The following is a 19944-nucleotide window of genomic DNA, read 5'->3' as shown; positions in this document are numbered from 1 at the left end:
ATTTAATGATGTATTTGGCAATATTCGTAGGCTTGTATAGAATCAACCCTCTATTTAAGAATGTGTGTAAGCATTTACAGAAGATTGCAGAATTATAAACAGTTCTTAGTTCATATGTGTAATATATTATGTGGCTTGTATAGAATCAACCCTCTATTTAAGAATGTGTGTAAGCATTTACAGAAGATTGCAGAATTATAAACAGTTGTTAGTTCATATGTGTAATATATTATGTTTTCTTAGTCTTAACTATCCGTTGGATGCCTGATTTTTGAGAAGTTATTGTTGTAGTAATGTCAGAGTCAACTCATGGAATTATGATACAGTTGTGCTCTCAATTTTCAACCTTAAAACCTTGTATTTTTGCTGTATCTCTTAATTTCCTGCCCTAGTCATGGATGTCTGAGATATAAATTTTACTATTTTAATATCTTTCAGCATGTTTCCTTATCGATGGCATATTGTTTCTTACCAAATTAGCGCATTAAGACTATCACATGGATTTAAAGTCAACTATACTCTGGTCATTCTGGAAGTTTAGGTGGTGAGAAACTTCGCATATGATGAACTCTTCTGTCAGACAATTAAGACTTGTCTCGCTAACTCCTGAATTCTTCCCTTGCTCTTTAAACCCTCAAATGATACCAGTCGAACTAATCCTCTTGTCTATATTCAGGGTAAATCTAATTGGTATTTATGTCAAAAAATTAAATTCGAAGCTTAATTGTAAAAGAAAAATAGAACTCTAAAGGTTTTGGAAAAAAAATGGAATTGAAACTAAAGATATGAATTCTAATTTTCAGTAACAACAAAGAATCAATGAAACAGTTAAAGACAAATAAAATATCTGAAAGATAGTTTAAAACTTTAAATGAGACATTAATAAAAATTTATTAATAGGACAAAAAAAATGGATTGAAATAGAGAGGAGCTTCTTGAGTTTTTTTGCAATGGTTGTGTCCCCTTTAGGCTAAAAGTAAAATCTTTTATAAGTGTGGAAAACCCATTATAATCGAGCATTGGACGATTAGGAAGTAACATATACAAAAAGTAAAATAAATACAGTAGAGATGAGAATATATTTAAGAGCAATAAGGTGTTACTTTAATAATTCATAAAATAAGAGAAAAGTTGTAACTCTAATAATTCATAAAATAAGAGAAAATGAAGTGAAAATGATATGAGCATATTCAAACATGACAACTATATTATTTAGTCAGAAGAGTTGTATATATTAAAGTGGAAATTGAAAAGGGTAGAGGTGTGCCATGGAAAATAAACCCCTTCTCTCTTTTGAGAGGGGAAAGTTAAAGAATTTACAATTCCGCAAATATTGCCTCTTATGTGAGGTTTAATTTTATAGGATTGGTAGATACTTTGATGGACATAAGCCCCCAGCATTAATTACATATGGAGGACTAATTGACCTTCAATCAAGGAGCTAAAATTATTGCTAAACAAGAGTGATGGTTGACATCCACTTCAATCTGCCCAAGTATGAAGTCTCTGTACTCCTCAGCTAAGCATATATGTTGGTTATTCTTATCTTACTCACAAAATCTTCAACTACAAAAATTCTTTATCGAACTATTAGTGATTTCTTATTCCTCCCTTCTAGGAATACATGTATGCATACACTATATCAAACTTTACATGGTTTGCTCATGTCATGAAGAGGAGGATTGTTAGCTATACTTACAATTGCTTTGTTATTCAATATTCCTTCATAGAATAGTTGCTAGAGATTTTTACAATTGCTTTGCTCGAGATTTTTTACTTCATTGAGAAGCTTCCCTAGCCATATCTGTTCACATATGCCACAAGCTAATTTTTGAAGATTAACCTTTATCACAATTACAGATTGTTCCTTACTTCTGGAAGTCACAAGATTACCCTATAATAATAATTTGAAGTTGTTCTTCATCCATAAAAGAAGATAATACCTAACTATCCACAGTGTAAATCTCCATTCAATGATCATATCTTTCTTGAAAAATAAATCCTTTTCATAAGTATTCTTTAGATACCTCTGAATTTTACAAACTGTATCAAATTGTTTGTTCTTAGGCAAGTGCATGAAGGGTTAAGTATAATGATTGCAAATGTGATCTCAACTTGTGTCTAGGATATGCACATTAGTTTGTTACTACCTCCATACTGAGCTAGTGTTTTAAACCCCAAATCCTTTAATTAGGCACCTCTTTGAAGGAAGAAACAATTCCAACTCTTCATGGTATAGATAGATAAACAGCACTAGTGTGTTGGGATAGCAAAGCCTTTAGCAAAATTTTTTTGACTCATTGGCAGAGATGACATTTCTTGTAATTAGTTAACAATAAATCAAATTTGATTCCATTAAACAATTCAATGATCTCGTTGTTTCCAAATTTAAATCAAAACCAAAAAAAGCAGGACAACAAGTCTATGCCTTGCTCTTTTTGGCACACTTGGCTTGGACTATGAGCGTGTTGGCCGACCCCAAACATGCAGCGTCCACGCCGTAGGCCTCAGCTGACACTGGCAGCGCGCACGACGGTTTCCCCAAGCATGCCTGTGCACAGGAGGCCACGCAAATCGACGTTAAAGAATGCAGCATAGTACACAATTGCTGGTCTAGGCAACAAGACGTACCTGCTCCACCACTTTCTTGACGTTGGGTGAATGGCAGTTGCCGACGGTGAAGTTGCCGCAAGCGCCGCTGGGGTCGCCGTAGCTTGCGAAGACGATGGAACGGATCACCTTCTTCTCAGCACACTGCAAGTTCGCCTCTGCCTTGTCGCTGTTGGCGACACTTTTGAGCTTGTTGTCCTCCCTCGACCATGAATCTATTGGTGCAGTGTAGTTCTTGGACACGACAGTGCAGATGTTATCCCGTTTCACTATCACCACCTTGATGTCCTCAGGGTTCCCTCCTTGCTCCTCCAACACCACCATCAGGTTGCCCTTCGGCTTCAAGAAAGACCGTGGCACATGGTACCTAAACCATACATCATCAATGGCAAAATCATTAGGATGAACAAGGGTGGAAATAAACTGAGGATATGTTCACTTACGTATGTTGAGAAGGTTTTCCAAGAGGACTGAGGTAGTTGACCCAATAACGTCCGATGGCTTGGCCGTTGATCCACACCATGCCTTTGCCCATGGAGCTCAAGTCCAGAGCCACTGGGTCGGTTCCAGAGGGACCGTCAAAGTATCTCTGAGAAGAAAAGTGACAGGTATTAATCTGTTCCCGCCGCCATCTTTGATGCTTTTAAATTTCTGAAAAGAAAAGAGCTCATATCTCATTACCTTGTACCATGTAATTGGAGTCCCACTCTTTGCTTGCACCCAATGGACTTTGTTTAGATTTTCCTCTTTGAAAATGCCTAATGTCTCTCCGGTTAGTCCCGCCTGATGAGAAACAAAAACAGCAAACTCACTTAGATCCATTTAGTTGAGTTACTTGACATGAATTACTCACCTGATGCTTCCATACTGCTTGTGACAGGTCCAGCGTGCCGGCATTGAGGCCTTGGATGACTACGCTATGCACACCGGCAACCCTATGTTCCAGGTATGCTCCGCTATCCTGAGTAATGGGTACTCGAGTTTGTAAAGCAATTGTAGGAGTTCTTACTATTGTCAATGAAGAAATTACTGAGTTTTCATTTTACCGGCATTCCCACTGTCACTCCCAGTATAGCAATGCGATTGCCTCCGGTTTTCAGGTCCGCGGGTTTCTGGAAGACGAAACTCTTCTCAATCTTGGTTCCATGAGCAGATCCTGAAATGATTGTGTTGAGTTTCATGCTTTGTGTGGCACTGCAAGTTTTAAAAGCACAAGAGGATACCTATGTATTCTCCATTGACAAAGGTATGCATGACATGGCCAAGGCTAGAAACTTGGATTACAGGGCGGATATCGTGTCGGAAAGGCAAGTCCCCGTCGTCGAGCTTGAAGCTGCATTAGGAACACAACATAACAATAGAGCAGCAGCTATCTATCCTGAACTAATTGCTCATTTCATTTGCTGTTTTTCAGAATGACTTTTACCTTGTTGTGTACCAAAGGTAATCTGTGGTGTCCTTAGTCATGTTATACAATTCCATCAGCCCCTTCGACTTAACGCCCTTGGATGTCGGTACCACATCCTGGTACATCTCCCAATTGTTGTTCGAATTAGCATCCTTCGAAGGATCGAATGTCCTGGAATTGTGCTGAGCATTAACCTGCAAAAGTCGACGAATTAAGGTGTTCAAACTGTCCTGCAAAGACAGTGATTTTCCTCAAATTGTTCAAAGTTTGTGGTGTTGTAGTCTGATTACCTGCTGGGTGTTGAATACTACAGTCTTACAATCTGGAAGGATGCTGATGGAGTGGCGGGGAAGGGCGTACGACACACCTCTAAAGTTTATGGTTCCATCGAGCTTTGTATTTGTGTTTGCGAGGAAGGCAACACAGATTTTGTTCTCCGGTATCTCGTAAACCCGTGCCTGCAAAGTCCAAGACTGGATGTTACTCCGCGGCATATCTTCAATGGCAAAGCATTTCAAAGGTGAGTTAGTTCTGATCACTGAACACTAGTCAGTTCCACTGTTCGATAGATAGACGATTACTGAGTCAGTCAGACACATTATAAAGTCGAGCTACTTGTGAATGCTCATTGAACATATCTCAGATGATCGATAAATCCTGCTCTTTGTAGTTTTACCTCCAAGTTAGCTCCAAACTTTTGCAAGGAGTAAGAACCCCAAAGCAATCCTTTCCTGCATAGCTTCAGTGCAGCATGCAAGTCCCTCAGGTGACCCCTTTTAGGCTCCTTGGGCAAGCCTAGAACACCATAAAACAGCGAAAACTCCATCTTATATCGATCAAAACTAGTCAAAAGACTCGAGTCTGAGATATCGTTACTTACCGTATTCATCGAGCGGGGCCTCATCATAGTATCTGGTCATCACAAAAGAAGCTCCTGTCCTTCCAAAGTTTGTTCCACCATGATACTGCAATCAAGGTGGAAGTGCAATGTAGTAGTTAGAGTATGCCACAAACTTTCCGACGACAATTTTCGTACATCAATGGCAAGCGATAGTGATGTTCAAACTACTCGGGATCTGCTACATACCATGTAGTAGTTAACGAGTGTGCCATTCTTCGAGAAGAAGCGTGCCACGGAGTATGCAAGATCCTCTGCTGATCTTTGAGATGGGGGATCACCGAATACCCGGTACCTGAATGAATCGAAAAGGAACTTCTACTTCAATCAGACGTGTCCAGATACACAACATGGCACGCGATATAAGTGTCGAATTCGATTGAAATTCTAGAGGACTAAAACACAGATGGGAACCAACTCACTGAGCAGTCCAGTTCTCGGTCCAAAGAGAAGGCTTGGTGGGGTGGTTTGGCCCCATGAACGTATCCCCGCAGTTCCTTCCATTGCACGCGTTGATCTAGATATTCAAGAACACATTTACATAGGTCGGAAAACCGAACATGGAAGGAGAGCTCTCCTCCATATAAACTGTATTGGTCACTTACCACAGGGCCAGGGGCATCGTTCTGCTTGCACATCACCCAGGGAACGCCGACGTCAAAGCTAAGAGCCAGGTTAGCTGCCCACTTGATGTATTCAGTCGAACCGGGAAGCGCTCGCGCTATGTTGTTGTATTCGTTCTCGATCTGATAAAGTAGCCATTGATAAATTTCTTCGATGAGAAAGATAATAGTCCCTTATTGTTCCTTGTATTTCAATGTTGTTCTAAAGACATACAAATAGGGTTGAATATTTGGCTAAAACCGAATCAAACCGAATTTTTAAATTCGATCGATTTATTCGATTTAATCGAATTTTTACTCACCTCTGCCTACAAAGGAGGAAAAAAAAGGAGTTAAATTGCATTTAGTGGACCTGAGCAAGAATGATGGGGCCTCCTTGAGGAGCAAACAGCTTCTCATCCTTGAGCTTTTGCACAATCATCTTCACAAATCTCTCCATATGATTCTGCAAGAGGTGATTCCAATTAAAAGAAGAAATAAAAAACACAATTAGTTTAGTTTTTGAATGGTCGATCGGTATCGTATCAACGTTCTGATCGATATCGAGTTTTGATCATTTATAATTCGATTCGATCCGATTCGATTACTTTGAAAGGTTCATTGTCTGTTCGAAAGGTGATGTCTGGAACCTCCCTGAGCCAGTAGGGCAGCCCTCTGCAGTAAAATTTTAAGTGAAGAACAATTAGAATATTCTAAAGCCATTGAATTACTTACTGAATTACACAAAGCCATACCCATGATTCCATTCCCCCTGTACGAAGGGGCCCAGCCTGAGAACCACATACATGCCCGCGGCTTGCACCAGCTTGATGAACTTCACCAAGTCACAATTCCCTTCGAAATTGTACTGTTGTTTCATCAAAACAAAGTATTAATTAGTTAATTAATTAATTAATTATATTAATTAAGTAAGTAATTAAACTAATTAATTAAATTACCTGGCCATACACTGGCTCATGGGCGTTCCAGAATGTGTAGGTTTCGATCACATTCAGTCCTCCATCTTTGGACTTGGCGATCAGATCAGGCCACATCTAGTCACATTCCAAATAACTAGTCATTCCAGGTTGGGAGAAAATTTTATTAAGATTTCGCTCTCGCAATTATCGTAATGCATATATATATATATATATACCTCAGGAGTGCTTCGAGGATAATGAATTGATCCGGAGAAGAATATATCTCTCTTGCCATTGATGAATAAAGAACGGCCATCGTAGGTCACTTCTTGCTCCCCGCGAGCGGTGCTCGCGAGGAGGAATGTGAGGAGGAGGATGGCGAAGAACGACCGTGACAAGTCCATGACTGTCGAGGGAAAGGTGGGTGAAGAGAATTGGTTGCTCTCGAGGAGGTTTAAGAAGGAGGAGAAGGTTGAATCGAGATGAGGATTTAAAAATAGCAATGTGGTCGATGTAGTTCCATGTTTCTTGGGAGTTCTAAGGATGGGAGGAGTGGTGATGGTTCATTGTGACTTCCGAATTTTCCTCCCTTCCCTTGTTCCATTCTTTCTCTCATGACCGGTTTCAAATATATTTATTTATTTGTGAAAGAAAAAAAACAAAATACTCTAATGAAATTAGAGAAATTAATTAAGCCAATTAAATTTGAAAATATTTATGATATATGCATGCATGATGAAGTCTTCTAACATTAAAAATTTATAGAGGATAGGATTAAGAATATATATATTTTTTATTTATGTTAATTTGGTTGAAGTTGTATTTTGTTAATTGGCACGTGTATAAGTTTACCCTATTTATTTTTTTATAAGATTTAATATATTAAATATTATTTTTAATTCTAAATTTATTATTTTTAAAATATTAATAAAAGTTACATTGATTTAATTAAAACTAGTCTTATTTATCAAAATTAATCAAATATTAATGGACTAATTTTAATTAAAATTATTATTTATAATTGGAAATCTTTAGTTAAAATATTATAATATTAACAACTTTAATAATAAACTGATTTAACTTGATCAAAAATATTATATATAGAATATTTTTATATCAATTTTTTTTATTAATTTATTTAAAATTGATTAAAATCATTTTAAACATGTACAAAATCATGTTAAAACTAATATGACAATTATTAAATAACTTTTATATTGTTATAAGAGTTATTAGATATAATTTTGACCCTATTAAAGTAATTTTAACCAAAATACTAAAGTATTTTTTAACATAAAATATTTTTTATATAATAATTTGATTTAATTAATTAAAAATAAAAATAATTTATTTTAATATATTTATTTATTATAATAGTTATTTGGGTAGCTATTACAATATTACTAAATAAGAATATTCTGCAAAGCAAAAATATGATAAGTATTATTTTGCTTTTCTAAAATATATATATATATATTTTTTAATAAAAAATAATTAAAAGTATTCTTTTTAATTTTCACCCTATTAAATATATACATGTATTTACTTGTAATCAATTTAGAGAGTTAATGAGAACTATTCATTTTATTCTGTTTTATTTAAAATAAAAATAAAAGATTTTGAGCGTCTTAAATCCCACTCTCTCTCTCTTGTTTTGCCTCTCCACTGTTTTCGTTTCCCTCCTCCACTCCGCCGTCGGATCCGCTTTCTTCTCCCTCACGTTACCGTCAGGGGAGGGCTTCTTCTTCTTCTTCTTCTTCTTCCTCCAGGCGCTCAATCAGCTGCAGTAAGCATCAGATCTGAGCCACCTTGCTGTTTGTTTGAGCTCCACCGGCACCAGGTTGAAGGCGATGGACGATTCGAGCGCCGAGATGGTACTCTGTTCGTGTTCCTTACCTTTTTCTTTGGTGTTTTGGTTCTTGTTGAGGCGATTCATCCGTTTCTCGCGTCGATTCGTTGCGCAGAGTCCAGGATCTGTAGATCCGAGCAGCAGCGGCTGCGAGCTCAAGAGCTGCGCGTATTGCCGGACCACGACGACCCCTCTCTGGCGAGCCGGCCCTTCAGGACCCAAGGTGTGATTTTGACGCTTGATCTGTTCTTGCTTCCTCTTCTTCTTCTTCTCCTCCCCATTCCTGACGCGTTGATTGATCGGTTTTCGATTAGTCCCTCTGCAATGCGTGCGGGATCCGGTACAGGAAAAACCGGCGAGCGGCGCCGGCGATGAAGAAGGAGAAGAGAGAGACCACGGCCAGCTCCGCAGCCGCTGGCGGCGTGGAGAAGTTGAATAAGGTGCCTCTCAAGCTGCAGGTGCTAGGGTTAGGTTTATGGGACCAGCGGTCGACGATCCAGAAGAGGCAGAGGTGGAGGCGGAGCATGACTGGGGAGGAGGAGCAGGCGGCGGTGCTCCTCATGGCGCTCTCCTCCGGCTTCCTATAAAACCCTAAATCGCTTCAAAACAGCTGCTCGACGGCTCCTAGCCGACAAAGCCATCTCCTTTTTGGTGGAAGCAGATGCTACCAAACAGCAAGAACACCTACTCCCTTTGCATGGCTCAACCTGTAGATTTTTTTTCCCCTCCCATGTAACCTTAAAATTAGCTGTTCTTGATCTCATGAACAAGTTAGTGTTGGGGATTAACAAGCTCCATGTATACACCATGTTTGTTTTGATCTTCTTGTTCTGAATCTGTTTGTTATGTTTTGGAGCTGCATATCTAGCAATTGACAGTTAGTTAAATCTGTTGGGAACATTATTTTCTTTGTCACTGTTCCACCATCAGCACTGATGCAACATCCTTCATGCTTGTTACAGACAGTCACCACTAAACACACCAGCCGCTTGCATAACAGGAACCCAACCCTATAGTTGGGCCCTTTATTTCTTTTACCATGATCATGTACAGATAAATAAGCCTTCAACCAAGTTGAGGTCCAAAATTACAGGTAACGGGGGAAAAAAAAACTATGGATTATACCACCTCGATAAACATTTGAGTTGCGTTTGATAAAAATTAAGTTGATAAATAACTGCTATGAAGAATAGATACAAGAGAAGCCACTACTTTGATCGGCAGATTAGCTAGCTTGGTGAAAGGGATTTCAGAAGGGATATACACAAAATGGAGGTCTCCTACATGAAGTAGCTTAATGAATTCTTCTTTCTCGACCCACCTTCACCATAGAGCTCATTCCACTGAATAAGCTCATTCATATTCGTAGATTCGGATGACACGCTTGCGCACACCTGCAAGTTCAAAATTCACTAATAATTATTCAACTTTTATAAAATTATTCACATTTGCAAATCAACATATTTAAGGAAAATTTTAGCTTTCAGGGAAAGAAAAAACTGAATGCATGCAATGGGTCCAGGCCTGAGCTGCAAATGCTTCAGGAGGGGAAAATTTACGTTTGTTAACGTTTTAATTGTAGTAATGCGCATGTACCATGTTGCTGCATATTACCTGATCATGTGCATATTTGAAATCTTCAAGGTTCAAGGGACGAATATCACCACTTCCATATGGCATCGGTAGAGGTCTACCTTCTGCAATTGCTGAAATCATTTCCTGTACATTTCAAGAGATAGTCAATAGATCCCATAGAACAACAAAGGGAACAATGGTGTGCAATTGCAGAGTTTTAAACACCATAACAAAAAAGGGAGCATAACCCGCAGAACATCGTGCATTCAGGTTCAGTGCCAATCAAAAGCAGCATACTTTTAAGCATGCATCTCCACGTGTGAATAATTGAACATCTACATTATTACAGTCATGGATGCTAAGAGATGACAAACTTTGGTGTTATTAGTGCTGCATATATAGGGCTGACTCATAGCTGCCTTAAAAGTAGGAGGCCATTTACCCTAAAGTATGCACTAGCAGAGTCCCAGATCCTGGGCAAACTCTTTTTGCTGGGTAATCTACTAGGAGTCGACCAACACCAACTCTGTATCCCTCTTCCTTATTTCAGCAGTCTGGAACTATGGCTTAACAATCATGTTTGCCCCAATTATCTGGCATCAGCTATATAGCATCTTGCATCGAGCTTATATCGCTATATTCAAATGAATTAAGTTATAGTATTTTTTTTATCGTTTCTGTAATTCACACCTCCATCTTAAGCATTCTTATCTCTGCGACATTATATTTTCACATGCACTGCATCTTAACACTCTAAAATTCCCAATGATGGAGTTTCTGAAATACTCATTAATTTGAAGGTAACTTGTCCCTATTCAAAATAGTCGTCGAGAAATACTAACCTTCTTTTCTTTCTCCAAAATCTCTCTGATGGGGCAATGTGCAGCAGTTACACAGAGATTCTGAAAAACAATAAGATATTAGATCTCTTAATCACTCGAGCATATAACTCAAACAAGATGAAACTACATTTCTAGTAAAGCTAACCTTCAGGTCACTTCCTGAGTACCCATCAGTCATATTTGCAAGAACATCAAGGTCAACATCTTGTGATAACTCTTCTTTTGACAATATTACTCTCAGAATCTTCTCTCTGTTTGATGCATCTGGTAAATTTACCATTAATCTGCATTACAAAACATTTCTACACATCAATCTTTTGATTAACAATCAAATTATACAATACCCAAAATTTACCTTCGAGGAAGTCTCCTTATAACAGCCTCATCAAGATCAAATGGCCTGTTTGTGGCAGCAAGAACTAAAACACGTTCTTTGTCTTTGGTTCGCAAGCCGTCCCAATTAACCATGAATTCATTTTTCATTTTGCGCATTGCTTCATGCTCTCCAGGATTTTCTCTCCTGCCCAACATACTGTCAACCTATAAAATAGAAATAACACAATCATCCTTTGAAACACAGAAATGAACAAAACAGAAGTCAATTTGATACTAATTTCTACCATCATTTACAATAAAAGCTAAACAATAAACTTACCTCATCAACAAAGATCACACTCGGGGCAATCTTACTGGCTAATGTGAACACTGCTTTTACGTACTTTTCACCCTCACCGAACCACTGTTACAAATGATGTGTAAAATTAAATTTAGAAAGGAAATAGACTTTACCATTAAAGCACAATCAATGCAAAAATCACAGTTCCAATCTGCACGTCCCTGTTTCAGCTAACAAGATCCACATTAATGAGTCCTATTAGTTCCAACTTTTTGGGGTTTGCCAGATGGACCACTTTAAGATAAAGAATCAATTATGTGTCTTTAAACATGTATATAGTGCTTTTAATCTTCATTTCTAGTAGCTCCACATCCATCAATCACTCGCATATCTGCAATTCCCATACATTGCAATCCCCGATTCATTATCCCATTATTAATATTTTCAACAATATCTCCTACATTTTGAATCATAGATCCAAAAATAACTAAAAACTCTTACTGGAATTTCTTGGTCATTCATCCTAACTGTTAGCTATCTTCTTTTCTTGTTATTGAAATTATATTTTATATATTCAAATTTAGTTCCACTTAAAACCTTTACCTAATAAAGCTTCTCTCCAAATTCTCAAGTTTATTTTATTTACACTATCAATTAACACTTTATCCTCTACAAATAACAAATACAAAGTTTGTTTTGAATTAGCACTACTGTAGAAAGATATAAATTTAGAACTGGCTTTGATGTAAACTTAACTACCACAGTACATGCCCATTATCCTATAATATAACTATTAGATATTTGTTTCTTCTCTAAAATATACCACCACTTTCTAGGGGTTCTGTTGTAAGCTTTTCTAAATCAACAAAAAAGATTATTTTTTCCTTTTATGTTTCTCCAATTTTATTAAATAAATAGAATCCATGGTTGACATGAAACCAAATTGATACATTAATTTCTATAGTATTTTTTCATTTTCACTTTCTTTTTAAAATTAAGTACTAGAACATGATTTTTATAGTATCCAAAATTCAACTAACATGAAGTTTGCAATCGGCTTTCTAACCTCGTATCACATAAAATGGCAGCATAAACCACTTAATATAGCAACCCATTTTTATAAGGCACTGCAGAAGGTAAAATACCTTGGATGTGATGCTTGACATCGATATGTTGATAAAATTTGCACCTGCTTCTGTAGCAACAGCTTTAGCAAGCATGGTTTTCCCTGTGCCAGGGGGTCCAAAGAGAAGAATTCCTTTGCATGGCTGGAAAACAAGAAAAGAAAGTTAAACATTTTAATTTCTAGAGATCCTAGCACAAAAGGCACAATTTAGTCATAACTTCATTTAATGCATACAAACTGAAAACTTGCACGTTAAAGTGTAACGATCAATATTTAATTTATAGTAGCAAGCCAAATATAACTGAAAAAATACTTAAAAGTAGTGGAAGTTTCTTTAACCGAATATAACTGAAAAAAGCAAACAATAATGCATTAAAGGTATCACTGGAAGTTTCCTTTACACACACTATCATCTATACAACAAAGAAAAATGTAATCAATGCTGGTGCCTCAATACCCTCAATCAGACACCATAATGCATCCTCAGCAGAATAAAAAGTAAAATTTTAGTTAATTGAAATGCAAGTTACACATTATGAAGGTTACCTAACAGGAACTTGAGGTCTGTAAACATGAAAGTGGCCAACAAAGGATTTCGGATCGGATTTTGGTTATTACAACTTAGTTATTAGTTTTTTTATTATAATTATTAAGTTTAAGTAGGGGTCAGTTTTTTTTTTAATCACACTAAGCATAGCAATTCTAACAAATGGTCAATTGAATTTTTATTCAACCTTATAGAATTGGAATTGCTCATTTTTGTTTGATTTAATGGAAAAAGAATGAACAAGTTTGTGATTTTTTGTTCTATCACTGAATAGAAAGGAAAGACAAATAAAAGTCTATTATTGCTCCTCCCAAAATATCCAAATTTTGATGCCTAATACTCCATAAATAGTTCGAATTGTATAGGAACAATGATCAATTTTAGCGCGAATTGTTTGTAAGGGAACTCTCCCCTCTCTGATCCATTCGACACGTGCAATTTCTTTTCCGTTGATCCGCCCTGCAATTTGCACTTGAATTCCTTTTGTATCTGTTTGTTCAGCTAATTCAATAGCTTTTTTCATTGCCTTTCGGAATGAAACTCTATTTTTTAATTGTAAAGCTATATATTCCGCAAGAATACCATAACTACATCCTCAAGCTCAAGGTCTTAATTTTTTTATAAAACAACTCTTATTGACTTTAGCTTCACTAATAAATAAATCAATTTCCTTCACATTCACATTATAACTAGCATTTGCTGCTGCCGAATAAATGAGTTTTAAAATTGGATAGCATGCTCAGGCATGAGTTCCAATATCATAAGTGTTTCTTCATATGAATGCTCGTGAATTTGATCAATTACTATTCGCCCTTTGAAAATAGACATATTACATATATTTGAACTGAAATTCTTATTTCTTTATGCGAAATTGAGTTATTTATCATAAGGTTATGATATCTCCTATCAATGAATGATAAGCACTTCTTTTTTTTATTTTCATTTTTTGCGTATATGTAGAAATATGAGATTTAGCTTCTATATTTAGAAAAGATTCAGATTTATTAATTACAATCAACTAATTGATTGTCTTCCTAATTTATAGGAAATTACAATCAACTAATTGATTGTCTACAATCAACTAATTGATTGTCTTCCTAATTTGTAGGAAATTACAATCAACTAATTGATTGTCTATCAAATAATTTATTGTCTTACAAATTTGTAGATATTTGGTTTCCTAGTTTTAGTAGATGTACACTCTATATATTAGGATGTAAATTTTTCTGAAGAATAAGAAAAATGATCATCAATTTCTTCAGTATAGCATACATATTTATCTGACCATCAAATTAAATGTGAATAACCCGTCCTCCTCTCTTTGAAACAAGGGGCGCTTCCGGTTCTGTGCGTGCTTCAAACAATTTTGTCTTCTCCATATTACCATATATCTAGAGTCAATAATTTTCTATGATGAACTACTGAACTCAATCACTTGCTGCCGTTACTCAACAGTTTTCTGTCGAGGTCTATCCCGTAGAGGTGCTCAAATTAGATAGTAGATCGATTTCTAGGTTTCGTCGTAAACCTAATTGGTTCTTTCCAATTAAAATCAATAGTTCAAACCGCACTCAAAGTTTTTATCGAAGGATCAGAAAAAAATCGGCCCGGATCTACTGCGGGAATGATTTGGAAGATCCAAAACGAAAAACAGCGGTATTTGCTAGCAACAACATAATGGAGGCAGTCAATCAATATAGATTGATCCGAAATCTGATTCAAATCTATGGGTACATAAGAAATGTATCTAATCGATTCTTTTTAATGAATAGATCCGATCACAACTTCGAATATGGAATTCAAAGGGATCAAATAGGAAATGATACTCTGAATCATATAACTATAATGAAATATACGATCAACCAACATTTATCGAATTTGAAAAAGAGTCAGAAGAAATGGTTTGATCCTCTTATTTCTCGAACCGGGAGATCAATTGTTCTGCCGGATTGGTCGCTCAAGATCTTTGGTCTTCACCCGGACCTGATGAAAATAATTGGATCGCTTCTTATAGATTCGCTGAGAATGATTCTGATCTAGTTCATGGCCTATTAGAACTAGAAGGCGCTCTGTTGGGATCCTCACGGACAGAAAAAGATTGCAGTCAGTTTGATAATAATCGAGTGACATTACTTCTTCGGTCCGAACCAAGGAATCAGTTAGATATGATTCAAAACTATGAAAAATACGAATCGGAGTTTGAAGAAGAGGAAGAGGACATCGACCCGCAACAAATGTACCAAAGTGTTTCAAGGAAGTATTACGTTGACTTAGGTCTGCCTTCGGCCTAGATTAACCTAAGTTAAATAGAATCTCTATCGCCTCGCTGGAACAGTCGAATATGAGACTTCATACACCTTCAAGTTCATAGAGCGAAAAGAGGTTTTTTTGAGTCCCTTATACTCATTATGCCTAGCATTGAATGGGATGGGTATTTACCTTATCAACTATCAAATCACTGGTGGGTTCTATTTGATTTGGCAACTTAATTAGCGCCTGAATCGGACCGAACCAAATATTGTTCCCTCGAACCTATGGAATGGAGTAAGACATCAATTTTTCAATACGATCAATTATGTTCATTGCATAATTGGCTCCTTTGAAAAGCATTGGCGCACGTGTAAACGAGGTGCTCTACCAACTGAGCTATAGCCCTTGTTATAGACATCTTAACATATAGACAATTTCTTGTCAAGATAGATATTTCATAATCCCACATGATAGCTCTCTGATTTATTTATTTTATTTAAGCTTAACAGAAAGAAATTAGTATTGCTTGGAAATCCTATTCTATCTATAATTCCCGAAGTGATGGGTTCCTATTTGTAGTGATAAATGACCTACTTAACTCAGTGGTTAGAGTATTGCTTTCATACGGCGGTAGTCATTGGTTCAAATCCAATAGTAGGTAGAACTTATTAGATACTGGAGTCAATGAAATGATATCTAATAAGTTTTTCTACCCATCTTCTTTTTTTTATCAGATTAGACTTGATTGTGTTCAATTAGCAAAATCAACATGTGGTGTATATATAAAGAACTTTTAAAAAACTTATTCTTTTTATTTTGATCTAATGACTTAACTAGTAGGAAATAACATTGACAGCCTCCACTCGTGTCCTAGCTCGTCTGAGAGCTAGATTCGCTTCAATTGCTTGTCTCTTACCCTCAGCTCCACTCAAATTAGCTTCATCAATATCAGTACTTATTTCCGCATCATTTCCTAAAATGGTGATTTCATTATTACCTATTCTAGCAAAACCACCCATCAGAGCCACCGTTAACCATTGGTCGTTGTTAAAGCGTATTCTCAAAAGACCTATATCTACAGCCGTGGCAATGGGGGCGTGGTTTGGTAATACGCCAATTTGACCACTATTAGTAGATAAAATGATTTCTTTCACTTCTGAATCCCAAATAATTCGATTAGGAGTCAGTACACAAAGATTTAAGGTCATTTCTTTAATTTGCCCTCCTCTTCTAAGTTTATAGCTTTCGCGGTAGCTTCATCGATGTTACCCACCAAATAAAAGGCTTGCTCGGGAAGACTGTCTAATTCTCCGGAAAGGATCAGTTGAAACCCTCTAATTGTTTCTGCAAGACCGACATATTTTCCTGGAGAACCAGTAAATACTTCTGCCACGAAGAAGGGTTGTGATAAGAAACGCTCAATTTTTCGTGCTCTGGCTACAGTTAAACGATCTTCTTCGGATAATTCGTCCAACCCAAGAATAGCTATAATGTCCTGAAGTTCTTTGTAACGTTGTGAAGTTTGCTTAACTCTTTGCGCAGTTTCGTAATGTTCCTCACCAACGATTCGAGGTTGTAACATAGTTGACGTTGAATCTAAAGGATCCACTGCAGGATAAATACCTTTGGCAGCTAACCCTCTTGATAGTACGGTAGTAGCATCTAAATGTGCAAATGTCGTGGCAGGAGCAGGGTCGGTCAAATCGTCCGCAGGTACATAAACGGCTTGTATCGAAGTTATGGATCCCTTTTTGGTAGAAGTAATTCTTTCTTGCAAAGAACCCATTTCTGTACTAAGGGTAGGTTGATAACCCACTGCAGAAGGCATTCTCCCCAATAAGGCAGATACTTCTGATCCCGCTTGGACGAAACGAAAGATATTGTCGATGAATAGAAGTACGTTTTGCTCATTAACATCCCGGAAATATTCCGCCATGGTTAGTGCAGTCAACCCAACTCTCATACGAGCTCCCGGCGGTTCATTCATTTGACCATAGACTAGAGCTACTTTGGATTCTGCAATATTTTTTTCATTAATTACTCCGGATTCTTTCATTTCTATGTAAAGATCATTTCCTTCACGAGTACGTTCGCCTACTCCGCCAAATACGGATACGCCTCCATGAGCTTTGGCAATGTTGTTGATCAATTCCATGATGAGTACTGTTTTACCTACTCCAGCTCCCCCAAATAGTCCTATTTTTCCTCCACGGCGATAAGGAGCTAAAAGATCCACTACTTTAATTCCTGTTTCAAAGATTGAGAATTTTGTATCCAACTCTATAAAGGCGGGTGCGGGTCTATGAATAGGAGATGTTGTGCTAGTATCTACAGGACCTAAATTATCAACAGGTTCCCCAAGAACGTTGAAAATTCGTCCGAGTGTAGCTCCGCCAACTGGAATGCTTAGAGGAGCTCCCGTATCAATTACTTCCATTCCTCTCGTCAATCCATCCGTAGCACTCATAGCTACAGCTCTAACTCGATTATTTCCTAATAATTGTTGTACTTCACAAGTCACATTAATTTGCTGACCGACAGTATCTCGACCCTTAACTACTAAAGCGTTATAAATATTAGGCATCTTGCCCGGAGGAAAAACAACATCTAGTACTGGGCCAATAATTTGAGCGATACGCCCTAGGTTTTGTGTGGAAACCGCAGGACTAGAAGGGGTAGGATTGATTCTCATAATTATAATTAAAGTGAAATATGTCGAAAATTTTTTTGGAATAGTGCCATGCCAAGGGGAAAATAAATGTCCGATAGCAGATTGATCGGTTAATTCAATACAATAAGAAATAAATGGGAGTTAGCACTCGATTTAGTTGGTGTCACCCAACCGAATACGATTCAATCGTATACTCATTGAATGAGTAAAGAGTAAATTTTCAAGTTCAGCCAATCCCTCTTTTTTTTCAAAAGAAATATCAAGTACATGAAATCACGAGTAAGTCTCTTTAATTTATCTATCATTATAGAAAAGACCATCCATATTGGATTCCAATATATATAGAATTTGAACCCGAACTACATTTATGATTCAGTATTTCGATCTCGTTGGCTATTGTTCTTTCTATTTTTTTTTTTTAGATATTTGATTTCTGCCTATCTATTCTTTATACCCTTTTTCGGATGAATTATGCCTATTTTCACATCTAGGATTTACATATACAACATATATCACTGTCAAGAGGGAATTTTTCTTAGTATTTAGATATTTAGATTAGATTCAAAAGAATAAGGAGATAAATTTAATTGTAAATTTGCAAAACAAACATAAGGTTGCGTCATATATATCAAAGAGTATACAATAATGATGTATTTGATGAATCAAATACATGGTCTAATAACGAACCATTTCATTTTTTGTCAAAGGTTTCATTCACGCATAATCCATATCGAGTAGACCTTGTCGTTGTGAGAATTCTTAATTCATGAGTTGTAGGGAGGGACTTATGTCACCACAAACAGAGACTAAAGCAAGTGTTGGATTTAAAGCTGGTGTTAAAGATTACAAATTGAATTATTATACTCCTGACTACGAAGTCAAAGATACTGATATCTTGGCAGCATTCCGAGTAACTCCTCAACCTGGAGTTCCACCCGAAGAAGCAGGGGCTGCGGTAGCTGCCGAATCTTCTACTGGTACATGGACAACTGTGTGGACTGATGGACTTACCAGTCTTGATCGTTACAAAGGGCGATGCTACCACATAGAGGCTGTTATTGGGGAGGATAATCAATATATTGCTTATGTAGCTTATCCTTTAGACCTTTTTGAAGAAGGTTCTGTTACTAACATGTTTACTTCCATTGTGGGTAATGTGTTTGGTTTCAAAGCCTTACGAGCTCTACGTTTGGAGGATCTGCGAATTCCCACTTCCTATTCCAAAACTTTCCAAGGCCCGCCTCACGGCATTCAGGTTGAAAGAGATAAGTTGAACAAGTATGGTCGTCCCCTATTGGGATGTACTATTAAACCAAAATTGGGATTATCTGCAAAAAACTACGGTAGAGCAGTTTATGAGTGTCTACGTGGTGGGCTTGATTTTACCAAAGATGATGAAAACGTGAACTCACAACCATTTATGCGTTGGAGAGACCGTTTCGTATTTTGTGCTGAAGCACTTTATAAAGCGCAGGCCGAAACAGGTGAAATTAAAGGGCATTACTTGAATGCTACTGCAGGTACATGTGAAGAAATGATGAAAAGGGCCATATTTGCCAGAGAATTAGGAGTTCCTATCGTAATGCATGATTACTTAACTGGTGGATTCACTGCAAATACTAGCTTGGCTCATTATTGCCGTGACAATGGTCTACTTCTTCACATCCATCGCGCAATGCATGCAGTTATTGATAGACAGAAAAATCATGGTATGCATTTCCGTGTACTAGCTAAAGCATTACGTATGTCTGGTGGAGACCATATTCACGCTGGTACAGTAGTAGGTAAACTGCTTGTGAAGTATGGAAAGAGATCAAATTCGAATTCGAACCAGTAGATAAGCTAGATAAAGAGAAAAGCTAAGTGTGCATAATTCAGTAATTCCTGTTTGTTCTCCTAATTGATTGCAATTAAAGTCGGCCCAGTCTTTTCTTAAAAAAAGATTGGGCCGATTACCGAATAAAAAAAAAGAACGAGCATCCTATATATACTATGAAATGAGACTGAGAAATGAGAACAAATTGTTTATT

General features: G+C 37.0%; 3 protein-coding genes across 3 annotated transcripts in view; 1 reads left to right on the top strand and 2 right to left on the bottom strand.

Annotated features, from left to right (window-relative positions):
* Positions 1-2061: 2061 nt before the first annotated feature.
* Positions 2062-6573, bottom strand: LOC141835316 (beta-galactosidase 11-like). Its single transcript, XM_074722761.1, has 18 exons — positions 6478-6573; positions 6274-6386; positions 6127-6193; positions 5892-5984; positions 5522-5662; positions 5339-5433; positions 5106-5211; positions 4899-4983; positions 4695-4813; positions 4309-4476; positions 4037-4212; positions 3834-3943; positions 3657-3766; positions 3464-3571; positions 3292-3393; positions 3054-3199; positions 2632-2977; positions 2062-2551 (listed from the first exon to the last, which is right to left on the bottom strand). Exons 1-18 carry the CDS (start codon positions 6571-6573, stop codon positions 2423-2425), a joined length of 2310 nt encoding a protein of 769 aa, XP_074578862.1. The 3' UTR covers positions 2062-2422.
* Positions 6574-8111: 1538 nt separating this feature from the next.
* Positions 8112-9188, top strand: LOC141835318 (GATA transcription factor 15-like). The gene is made up of 3 exons (XM_074722763.1): positions 8112-8312; positions 8403-8510; positions 8602-9188. Exons 1-3 carry the CDS (start codon positions 8289-8291, stop codon positions 8872-8874), a joined length of 405 nt encoding a protein of 134 aa, XP_074578864.1. The 5' UTR covers positions 8112-8288; the 3' UTR covers positions 8875-9188.
* An 88-nt stretch (positions 9189-9276) lies between these two features.
* LOC141835317 (outer mitochondrial transmembrane helix translocase-like) overlaps positions 9277-19944 on the bottom strand; it is a 17233-nt gene continuing 6565 nt past the window's right edge. Inside the window, exons 7-13 of the mRNA XM_074722762.1 lie at positions 12466-12588; positions 11360-11443; positions 11060-11244; positions 10850-10988; positions 10705-10764; positions 9902-10006; positions 9277-9681 (exon numbers count right to left, since the gene is read on the bottom strand). Coding sequence (XP_074578863.1) covers positions 9568-9681; positions 9902-10006; positions 10705-10764; positions 10850-10988; positions 11060-11244; positions 11360-11443; positions 12466-12588 — 810 coding nt within the window. The 3' untranslated portion in view covers positions 9277-9567. The remainder of the gene's footprint in view (positions 9682-9901; positions 10007-10704; positions 10765-10849; positions 10989-11059; positions 11245-11359; positions 11444-12465; positions 12589-19944) is intronic.

The sequence above is a fragment of the Curcuma longa genome, chromosome 9, assembly GCF_044706935.1.
Source record: "Curcuma longa cultivar G26 ecotype Majalengka, Jawa Barat chromosome 9, ITB_CL_G26_1.1, whole genome shotgun sequence".
NCBI classification, from domain to species: domain Eukaryota; kingdom Viridiplantae; phylum Streptophyta; class Magnoliopsida; order Zingiberales; family Zingiberaceae; genus Curcuma; species Curcuma longa.
This window is presented reverse-complemented; position numbering and strand designations above follow the sequence as displayed.

What these genes read in the sequence shown, in the direction of transcription:
- LOC141835318 (XM_074722763.1), top strand. Translation starts at nt 8,289, where the DNA reads ATGGACGATTCGAGCGCCGAGATG. An exon ending in ACGATTCGAGCGCCGAGATG is followed by an intron (nt 8,313 to 8,402) that starts GTACTCTGTTCG and finishes TTCGTTGCGCAG; the next exon opens with AGTCCAGGATCTGTAGATCC. An exon ending in CCGGCCCTTCAGGACCCAAG is followed by an intron (nt 8,511 to 8,601) that starts GTGTGATTTTGA and finishes GTTTTCGATTAG; the next exon opens with TCCCTCTGCAATGCGTGCGG.
- LOC141835316 (XM_074722761.1), bottom strand. Translation starts at nt 6,573, where the DNA reads ATGTGGCCTGATCTGATCGCCAAGTCCAAAGATGGAGGACTGAATGTG. An exon ending in AGTTTGGAGCTAACTTGGAG is followed by an intron (nt 4,477 to 4,694) that starts GTAAAACTACAA and finishes TGGACTTTGCAG; the next exon opens with GCACGGGTTTACGAGATACC. An exon ending in TAGTATTCAACACCCAGCAG is followed by an intron (nt 4,213 to 4,308) that starts GTAATCAGACTA and finishes CGACTTTTGCAG; the next exon opens with GTTAATGCTCAGCACAATTC.